The sequence below is a fragment of the Solanum verrucosum genome, unplaced genomic scaffold, assembly GCF_900185275.1.
Source record: "Solanum verrucosum unplaced genomic scaffold, falcon-dt-bn FXZP01000474.1, whole genome shotgun sequence".
NCBI lineage: Eukaryota > Viridiplantae > Streptophyta > Magnoliopsida > Solanales > Solanaceae > Solanum > Solanum verrucosum.
The window spans coordinates 573,312-584,958 of record NW_026020516.1 but is presented as its reverse complement, the minus strand read 5'-3'; the positions used below and the strand labels follow the sequence as shown (position 1 = coordinate 584,958).

Genomic DNA, 11,647 nt, shown 5'->3' with positions numbered 1-11,647 from the left:
AGCACTTTCAGATGTGATCTTCACAAGAATAATGGCTTGTGAAACACCTAAAGAAGTATGGGAGAAGCTAAAAGAAGAGTTCGATGGAAGTGACAGGGTGAAGACTGTCAAACTCTTAACTCTCAAAAGAGAATTTGAGATGTTAAGGATGAAAGAAGGAGATACTATGAAAGAGTATTCTGCCAAACTTATGGAGATTGTAAACAAAGTAGGACTGTTTGGTGAAACCTTTCCAGATTCAAGGGTGGTGGAGAAGATGATGATAAGCTTACCAGCAAGGTTTGAGTCCAAGATTTCAGCAATGGAAGAATCTTGTGATTTGAAGACTTTATTTGTGGCAGAACTGATCAGCAAGTTGCAAGCCCAAGAACAAAGATCAAGTATAAGAGATGAAGAAGTAGCAGAAACGGCATTTCCAAGGCAAACAGCTTATGAAGGACAATAGAAGGATGGAAGGAGATAAATTAGAAAAGGGAAAACCAAGGAAGGAATCTTCAAAGAGAGGGAAGTTTCCACCTTGCAGCCACTGTAAAAGAACCAATCATCAAGAAAAAGATTGTTGGTTCAAAGGAAAAGCCACCGATTCAGTGTAGATTCTGTAGAAAGATGGGTCATATTGAGAAAAATTGCAGGGCCAGGCAGAATCAACCACAACAAAACCATGTGCAGCAGGCAAATTTTGTTGAAAAGTCTGAAAATGAAGAAGAAATCTTGTTTATGGCTTCTCATGTAGAAAACACAGCCAAAAAATCCTCATGGTTCATAGATAATGGATGTACGAGTCATATGTCACACAATGAGCTCTTGTTTCACACACTTGACAAGTCATTCAAAGCTAAAGTTAGGATGGGAAATGGTTGATGCACATGGAAAGGGTTCAGTTTCCTTTCAGACTACACAAGGTACAAAGTTTATACATGATGTGTTGTATGTTCCTTCTTTAGCATGTAACTTGTTAAGTGTGGCTCAAATGATGTCTAAAGGCTATTCCTTATTTTTTAAGGACAAACATTGTTTGATTTTTTACTCCGAAGATAGTTTGATTGTTAAAGTAAGAATGGTGGATAAAACTTTTCCTTTAGATGGGAGGTTTGATAGTGTAAATTTTGCATGTAAGGATGAGTCATGGTTGTGGCACAAAAGATATGGTCATTTTAACTATGCTACTTTAAAGTCTATGTATGAAAAGGGCTTGACTAAGGATTTACCTGAGATTTCACTGTCTAAAGAAGTTTGTGAGTCATGTCAGATGGGTAAGGTACACAGGAAATCATTTCCTAAATGTGCTACCTGGAGGGCAACTGAAAAACTTGAACTAGTTCACACTGATGTGTGTGGACCTATGCATGCATCATCTTTTAGACACAATAAATATTTTGTGCTCTTTATTGATGACTTAACTAGGATGACTTGGGTGTATTTTCTGCGTAACAAGTCTAAAGTATTTTCAGTTTTCAAGAAATTTAGAGCTTTTGCGGAAAGACAAAGTGGTTGTAAGCTAAAGGCTTTGAGGTCGGACAATGGTGGCAAATACACTTCAAATGAGTTCAATATGTATTGTGAAGATATGGGGATTTATCACAAGTTGACAATAAGTTATTCGCCCGAACAAAATGGAGTCTCGGAGAGGAAGAACAGAACAGTAGTTGAAATGGCAAGATGTTTGTTGTTGGAAAAGAAACTGCCACAAAGTTTTTGGGCAGAAGCTATCCATACTTCAGTGTATTTGTTAAATAGGCTGCCAACAAAAGTTGTGGATGAAAAGACTCCTATTGAGGCATGGAGTGGAATACAACCATCTGCCAAGCATCTAAAAGTTTTTGGTTCGATATGTTATTCTCATATTCCTTCTGTCAGAAGAAACAAACTTGAACCAAAAGGTGAATTGGGGATCTTTATTGGTTATTCATCACAAGCCAAGGGTTATAGAGTTTTCAACTTGCAAACAAAATGTATTTCAATTCGAAGAGATGTAGTCGTGGATGAGCATGCTTATTGGAATTGGGAGAAGGATCAAATTGAGAAAGATAATGCAGTTTTTCAGAACTTGAGTCCGCTGCCTGAAATCAATTCATTTGGGTCTGAAACTCTAGAAGAAGACGAAGAATCAGATGGGGAATCCTCACTTGATTCGCTAATTTTGAAGACAAGGTCTCTTTCCGAGATATATGAAAGATGTAATGTTGCAATCTCGGAACCAAATAGCTATCAAGAAGCATCAAGGCATGAAGTTTGGATTGAAGCCATGAATGAGGAGATTGGTATGATAGAAAATAATGATACTTGGAAGTTGATTGATAAACCCAAAAACATAAATGTGATTGGGGTGAAGTGGGTTTATAGAACCAAACTTAATCCAGATAGCTCAGTTTATAAATACAAAGCAAGGCTTGTTGTGAAAGGTTATGCGCAAGTTGCAGGTCTGGATTATGGGGACACGTTTGCACCAGTTGCACGATATGATACAATAAGGCTGCTATTTGCTTTGGCAGCTCAATCAAATTGGAAGTTGTATCATTTGGACGTGAAATCTGCATTCTTAAATGGACTGTTGCAGGATGAGATATATGTTGATCAACCAGAAGGCTTACAAGTTGCAGGAATGAAGGATAAAGTCTACCGACTTCATAAGGCATTGTATGGATTAAAGCAGGCTCCTTGAGCATGGTACAGTAAAATTGATGATCATCTCAATCATTGTGGCTTCAAGAGAAGTGAAAATGAAGCCACTTTATATGTAAAGAAGGCAAAAGGAGGAGATGTGTTTGTGGTGTCACTTTATGTAGATGATCTTCTAGTAACAAGAAGCAATAAAGCAATGGTGAATCAGTTCATGCAAGAAATGGAGACCAAGTTTGAAATGTCAGATTTGGGTAAAATGAGTTACTTTCTGGGAATGGAGATTCATCAAGTTACTGCTGGAATCTTTATTTCTCAGAGAAAATATGCATGGGATATTCTTAAAAGGTTCAAGATGGAGAGGTGCAAGTTTGTACCGACTTCACTGGTTCACAATGAAAAGGTTTTGAAGTTTCAAGGAGGTGACAGGGCTGATCCAACAATTTATAGAAGTCTGATTGGTAGTTTGCTGTATTTGACAGCAACAAGACCCGATCTCATGTTCACGGCAAGTATACTGTCGAGGTTTATGCAAGCTCCAAGTCAAGTTCATCTTGGTGTTGCTAAACGAACGTTGAGATATATCAAAGGAACTGTTGATTATGGTATTTGGTTTAAAAGGGAAGAGCAAGGGCAACTGATGGGTTATTCAGATAGTGATTGGGCAGGAAGCGTTGATGATATGAAAAGCACTTCTGGATATGCTTTTACACTTGGTTCAGGTAGCTCAATCTTCTGCAGAAGCAGAATACATCGCCGCTGCTGGTGCAACTAATCAAGCTTTATGGTTAAGAAAGATTCTACGTGATCTGGAGCAAAATGACATTGAAGCTACTGTCATTAAGGTTGACAACAAGTCAGCAATATCTATGGCAAAAAATCCAGTGCAATATGGTCGTAGCAAGCATATAAATGTAAAGTTTCACGCTATCAGGCAAGCAGAGAAGGATGGCGAAGTTCAACTTGTTCATTGCAGCTCAGATCAGCAGATTGCAGACATCATGACCAAGGCTCTTCCTAAAGGGAAATTTGAAGTTCTAAGGGCTAAGTTGGGAGTATCCAAGAAAAATCTCAAGGAAGAGTGTTAGAAAATGAGATATTTCTAGATGTTTTTTTGTTTAATTGTTATTTTCTTAAATATTATGTTAAGTATGTAAAGGAAAGGTAGTCCTTGTTTTATGGAATATGTTTTGTAAGAAAGTCAATAGTGGTTGGATATGTATGGTCCTCTACTAACTTTGGAAAAGCTTATATAAATATATGTGTGTATGCTTTTAAAAAGCTGAATAATGAATGAAAGTTTCTGCTGCTGAACCTTATTTTTTTCTCTAAAAGTTTCAAATCCTTACACTAATCAAATGGGATTACCTCTGTTTGCAAAGACAAAGTATGTCATTATTTACTCTCAAATTAAAGTTCGTCATAATAAAATAAATATACACTTAAATTTGACCACACAAGTAAACACTCCAACTTTGAATAATGCACATTTAGATATCTCAAGTTATCTTCATTGTGTCAGTTGAACACTTTAACTCACAAATGATCATTTAAACACCTTCAAATTTTATGTGTCACGTCAGCATCGAATGTTCATTCGATAAAGCCAGAATGAGTTGAAGCGTTAAGTGACCAATTGAAACTAATTTTAAAAGATGGAATAATGGAGCACAAGTAAATGTGAACCGATGAGCACTTGGAATAGATAAAGTGGGCTGTAAATTTGGAACGTGAAGAACAATAAAAGGTGACCCAACCTTAACATCCTGCAAGTAGATAGAAATTGATAGCAATTCCTTCTTCTGGCAATCAAAACAAAAATCCTAACATTATTTGAGGTCAAACAGAATTTGCAAATGAGATAAGGAGCGACATTAGCTTAGGTGTTTAAACGTATTGAAGAAATTAAGAAATTCTAGCTGCCTAAGTTTTGTAGTAAGAGTCAGTGGCGGATCTAGGATTTAAAGGTTGTGGGTGCTCACTTCCTTTAACATAAACCTGTTAGCAATCACATAGTGTAAACGTATACTAACTCAAACTCTTTAATAAAAAAAAGTAAACGTATATTAACTCAAACTCTTTAATAAAAAAATAAAACAACGATTAATATTATCATCATCAAAAACAACCTCTAGTTATAAGTTACAATGACCTACTAGTTATATTATCATTACAAAAAGAGACTTCTAGTCTTAAAGTCATAATTGTGCTCGACGACTTTTCATATGTTGAAAACGATAAATAATAGCATCATTGCTTACATTTGCGAATATCTTACGCTCTACATAGCAAACTAAACAACCATTCAAAAATTCATCACCAATACTATTACGAAGTTCATTTTTAATGTACTTCATGGATGAGAAAGCTCGTTCCACAGAAGCAGTAGCAACGGGAAGAATGAGAGTCAACTTGATAAGCAAATAAACAAGTGGCCAAATTTGATGCAGATTTGACTTGACCAATACTTTAGCAAGATTACTAATTCTCTTCAAGTTGAAGAACCTCTTGTCAGAACCACGAGCATAAACTATAAAGCTATCAAGCTAAAAACTGAGATCCTGAAGCTTGTTGTTGTCAAACTCATTCATATAATATTCAGCCAACCTCATTATCTTGCCCTTATTAAAACTACCAAATGAATTAACTGGATTCAAACTAGCCATACCGAGAAGTAAGTTAGTACTCACATAATCAAAACGATTATTAAGCTCTTGAAGATGCAAATCAATAAGAACATAAAATATTTCAACACACAAATGATGAGAATATGTAACATCAAGAGCTTTACGCTTTGACTTCCCAGGAAAATAGCTAGCATCCATCTCCGGAATGACTATATCATGTTTATCACAAAAAGAAGAGACATCATCCATTAATGATTTGAATTCATTATCCCTCATATTTTGTAATCTTTGCTTTGTAAGAGCAAAAAATCTCATAGCATTGAAAATATCTTGATCCATCCTTTGTAATGAGGAGCTCAATTCATTTTTCATCATAAGAACTTTCCACATCAAGTGCAGCATAAAGGAAAAATCAAATTTCTTAATCGTATCCACAAGAGCTTTAACAAGAAGTCTATCAGTATAGTTTGGACACTCGCATCCAGTAAATTAAAACACATGAATAACTGATGGAAATAGAACAATAAGATTATCTAATGTTCTATAATGAGAACCCCAACGAGTATCACCTAGCTGTTGAAGCCCACGTTCTTGATTTAATCCTTGCCCAGTATGCACTTCCCCTGATATGAGTAAATCCTCTAACTGTTCAGCTTGGTGTTTCCGAAGTAAATCCTTGCGCTTAAAAGATGCTCCAGCAATATTTAACATATTAGTAACTAAGCAAAAAAAGTCATCTACATTTGAATCCTTCTTTGCAAGAGACACTAATGTTAACTGCAATTGGTGGGCAAAAACAACGAATGCAATATGCTGATGGAGTCTCATTCAAAATCAAAGTTTTAAGACCATTTAGATGTCCTTGCATATTGATAGCTCCATCATAACCTTGCCCACGTATTTGGGATGGACTTAATGAGTGATCTGAAAGAAAAGAGTAGATTGCTTCCTTTAATGAACAAGCAGATGTATCACTAACATGAATAATACCAACAAATCGTTCTATCACTTCTCCTTCTTTGTTAACATATCTCAAAATAAGTGTCATTTGCTCCTTGTATGATACATCCTTTGATTCATAGACTAGTATCCCAAAATAATCCTCATCTAAATCTTCAAGAATAGATTTGATTGTTTCCTTAGCACAAGAATCAACAATATCCTTTTGAATACTTGGAGAACATATCATTTCATTTTTTGGAGCTTTTTCTAAAATAATGCTTCCAGCATCTTTATAATATCTCCATACCATTGCAAAAGTTCAAGAAAAATACCTCTATTTGAAGAAGATCGACTCTCATCATGTCCATGGAATGATAATCCTAATTTCAAGAGAAATCTTGTCACATCAACTGAAGCACTCAAGCGACGTCGAGACTCACTTTTTTCTTTCTTGGACTTTTTGTCAAAGGAAGTGCGTATTGACTGTGATTGATTCATCAAATCAAGCATCTTGTTGAAACACTTGTTGTGGATGCTATTTATATCTCTTACGTGAGCTCTAAATCTTTCAATAGCTTTGTTCCAAGCTCTAAAGCCGGTCTTTGTGAAAGCAACATCAACCACATCTCCACGACTTTCACATTCATTTTTAAACAAGTAGCAACACAAACAAAATGCAACATCTTTTGTTATGCTATACTCCAACATCTTCCGATTATTAAACCAATCAGGAAAAAACTGCCGCATTTCCTTCCCAAACTTAGTTTTAGGAAATTTATGATCCTTTGGTTGGCAAGACTTTTTAAGAATATAATATCTCCTAATATCATCACGTATATTAGGATTATATTCTGCAATGGGCTTTCTAATTCTCGGATCAACTTCAAGAGATTCTAAATCAACATCTGAAATAAATGTTTTCCTTTGAGTTTTCGGAGCTATGGTTGAAGCGGTAGATGGATGAGTAGAGCTAGAACTTGGATGCCCAATTTTCGATCTTGTGACATACTTATCCATCTCAATTTACAAAGATAAATTCCTGCAAAAAAAACAATTTTATCATAAAATTAATTCACATAATTCAATTAATTTTTATTGAAATCTATAACTTTCTATCAACAACCCAAACAACAATTAATATATCTATTTGATCTTTCAACACCACAAGCAATAATTAGCAATATATGAGTCAATGAGCACAAAATTTTCAATTGCACAATTTGTATACATCCTAAAATTTAATTTTTGAATCAACTAAGTTGGTAAGAAAAAAAATTATTTCAAAAGTATTCAAAAAATATATTTTTAATCACAAAACACTAAATATGTGAGACTCTAAAGTCTAAACCTATTTAGCAAGTAACAAAAAAAGTATGTGGAATCTATTTTAAGAATTAAGACTTAAGAGTGCTAGCCATAAGCAATGAAAATCTCAAAACCTAATTCCCCAAACCCTTTTTTTTTCATTATCTAACTTTAATCAAACATCAAATCTTATTACCTTGCTTTTGTATTTTGATTTTGAAAAGAAAAAAGCTTGAAGTTTGTTGTTGGGCTGGCTGCTTTCTCTTTGAAACAAGAAGAAGAAGAATGATTTCATCAAATTCGTCCTTTTGTTAAAAGAAAAAATCCCATAAAAGTGGGCGGTGAAAAAGGTTTTAAAGCATAGGAAAAGTTAAAAATAAAAAAGAAAGAAAAAGTTAGTCACCCTAAACTAATTAAGAATAGGAAAAGTCAAAATAGGTACAAAATTCGGAGTAAAATAAGCCCTTAATTAAAAAAAGGAAATAAAAAAAGGGTGCAAAATTCACTGAAAAAAGTAAAAAAAAAAGAAAAGAATGGGGCTGATGGGATTCGAACCCTCGCCCGCATGCTTCGCGCGCCTTATATTTCAATTGTTAACCAGCACACCCACGACTACTTTTGTTCTGTGGGTGCTTATTTATATTTAATAACATCTTTATCATATTTGCTATATATATATCCAATTTTTTTCTGGAGTCAATCGACGCTCGAGCACCTGAAACTGACTACGTGGATCCGCCCCTGGTAAGAGTTACCCGACACCTCCAGTAAAATAGTTGATGTCGTTTAAGTTGACGGAACATTATCATTATCAAGCAAAATCAGCAAGTTTTAAGCTATTTTGATCATGAAACATCATAAGGCACCATTTTAAAGTATATTTGCAAATTATCTCATGATTATACTTTCAAACTGAAAAATGAATATAAAGTTTTCTATAATTATAACCAACTATAGACCTATTAGTCGTTAGCGAACTCCAACGTTCTTTACGTATGATAAATAATGAAATAGTCATCTTATATGTCAAAATTGAAACATCAGTTATATTTTTTGTGTGTGTATAACATTAGTTAGTACTTGCAGATCGTTCAAGTAGACACCATACTGACGTATGTTATACATATTCTGGATATTTCTAATAGTATATGATATTAACCATCCTTTGCAGAAGTCATGACCCTTGCGTCATTAATGTTAATATTTTCAGAAACATAATAAGTGCATAGCTGCTTCACTGAACAAATTCCGATAATATTAATTTGACTATTAGGCCCGTGCTTGCCACGGGCCTTTTCCATCTAGTCATACTTAGAAGAATAAGATTCAATGAAACTATTATAGATACGATCTGGAGAATCATATCTAAAATAATACTCTAATTGCTATACTATTATAATAAATGGAACTAGATATGGCTTTTTTCAATATTTAATATATATTAGTTCCATTTATTTTATATAATACACTTCTAATATATACACAATATACTATCGTAATTTTATTCTTTTATACCGTAATTTTCTTGTTACTATAATTCATTCATATGGTATGCACCTATACCTATTTCTCCAATTTCACTAGGTGATGCGTTAGGTATACAAGAATAAACATTACTTGTACTACTTCTATCAGAAACATTTTTTTTCTTACTACCACTACTACCTCCGGGACATAAATTTTTAACATTTCTATCGATTTTTTTTATCGTTTCCATTACGCAAATTAAAATGATAAAATTATAAACACAAAAATAATATGATTAAATATTCTAGAATTAATACACTAAATTAAAGCAAGAGAAGGAACGAATATCCCAAATTGTCAGAGTCCGAAAATAAAGAAAGAACCGTATTATTGATAAAATTTTGAACACTTGAAAATTGAAAACTTCCACTTGATATTGTTAATTGAAAAATATAATATAAAATTGCTATTACAAGAGAGAATTGAGAAATTGAGAGAGAATTAGAAGATTAATTTGATGTAGCAAAAATAAAGAAATGTGTAGCTAAAAAAAAATTGTGTATTAATTTTTGTTTTTTTTTTAAAAAAAAATGTCATTTTGGCACTTTTTCAGAAAGTGACCAAAAGGATATCACCCACATTTTTTTTAATTATCGGGCTGGCTCAGGCCGATGCATCGATGGACCGCGTACCGGCCTCTACCGAGCCGGCCTTATCAGCTTGTGGGAGAAAATAATCTTGACCGGCCACCCCCTAATAAAGAGGGATGGTTGTCAGGTCGGTGGGTCGACCTTAATGAGTCGAAACTAGACCGGCTGACCTAATTGACAGGTTTATGTGATTATATGAGCAACAACTATCGTTTTGTTGTATAGCCTTTACAAATGGAGAGAGTTTGTATAATCTAACTGACACAACCAGTGCTATTTCATTGAATTTTGTTCTAGGAGATTAGATTTATGTCCCTCTCCTATGTACTTTTGAGTTATTAATAAATAATACTTACATAAATTTTATAGTGTACGACCTAAATTACATCTTATCCCTACTCTTTTCTATTTTACAAAAATCCCTTAAAATATCAGCCATCCGAATACATTAATTTTGATACATTATAAAACTTACATGTTGTGCTTAATATGAAATATTAACATAAAATTAATTTTCTTTCCCATAAATCACATATATCTGATTGATATCAATCCATTCCAATTTGTAACAGCTACGAAAAATTCAAAATTCAGATTTTCATCTTCTCCATCAATTTGAAATCGTAAAAGTTCCACAAGAGGAATTCCCCTACTTTGTGTTGTTGCTCATCAACCTGTCAATGTTAGCATCAGTGGAACGATTGCTGATTTTCAATACTCTTATCTGTTACTCCTTTTTTACACATTTCTTTGCCCTTTCTTCTCTCAAGAATCCCAAAAATAATGTGCACTTTGTTCTTTTGTATTATGAAAACATGCGGGGAATCTATGATGAAAGTTGTTCTAATAGTCCAGATGACTTGAGCCATAGAGTACTAATAATAGTAGGATATAGTTCCGAAAGAAATGACTACTAATGGATAATCAAGAACTCATGTGGTACATCATGGGGAGTGGAAGAGTATGGCATGGATATATAAAAAGAAACAGTGATTTGACATATAGTGTTTGTGTCATTAATTCATTGCCTTCTTATCCGACGAAGGAATTATCTTTTGTATTATCTCCTTATCCATCTCCGGCCGTTCAACCACCTCTTCCACCATTCCATCTGCCCTCTCCACCATTGGTATATAGTTTTTTTTTTAATGTATCATTGTTTAGAGTTTTGTTTTGTCATTTTGTTGTGAATATGTAAGTCATAATACATGTGATTATAAACGACCCGCACGTATTGTAATTTTGTATCTATAGATTATGATGTGGTCATTATTTTATATCCGGATGTGATTTGTGTAAAAATGTATCATCATAATATATTGTATATGATATATGTAATAAATGGATTAACAATTGAGACAAATCAGATACGTTTTGATTATCGAGTGTGTGTATCACAAATTTGTATAATATATCAGGTTATTATTGTGTACATTGTACATATAAGTAGTGTAACAATTAAGATATGTAAATTACTTGTTTTGATCAAGACAAATGTGGATGATACATTAATATATATATATCAAACTTGAGTTTTTGTGAATGATTATATCATTGATAATTGTAATGTACCCAGTACATGTTATAATATGGTTACAAAATTGTGTTGATATGTGGTAGTTTGTTGTTAGATAAGTGTTGCTTTGAAAATTGAAAAAATGTATTTCATATAATGTATCACTGAATTTTTTTTATGTTTGCAAATTGTTCCATGTCGTCTGAGCTTTTATGTATGAAGATTATTATTGGGTAATATGTACACATACATCGTATTCTAAGTTGGATAAAGCTGAACAAACATTAATGGGTGTAGATACATAACACACAACTAATTTGTTATTGTTTATATAGCCGTTTAAATTTGAATAAGATTTGATGATACATTGAAAAACTTGATACATGCAAATGATACATTAGGTAGTGTTTATGTATCAAATACATTTATATTGAACATGATAAAACTAATCAAAGATTCAACAACATTAGGGTTATGTATCAAGACCTTAAATATGAATATTAGGGGTGTACAAAGACCGG

The 11,647-nt window shown here is 33.4% G+C and overlaps 1 protein-coding gene across 1 annotated transcript; it reads right to left on the bottom strand.

The window, feature by feature from the left end:
* Positions 1-5,735: 5,735 nt before the first annotated feature.
* Positions 5,736-7,205, bottom strand: LOC125809837 (uncharacterized). The gene is made up of 3 exons (XM_049489415.1): positions 6,521-7,205; positions 6,226-6,455; positions 5,736-6,023 (listed from the first exon to the last, which is right to left on the bottom strand). Exons 1-3 carry the CDS (start codon positions 7,203-7,205, stop codon positions 5,736-5,738), a joined length of 1,203 nt encoding a protein of 400 aa, XP_049345372.1.
* Positions 7,206-11,647: the final 4,442 nt, after the last annotated feature.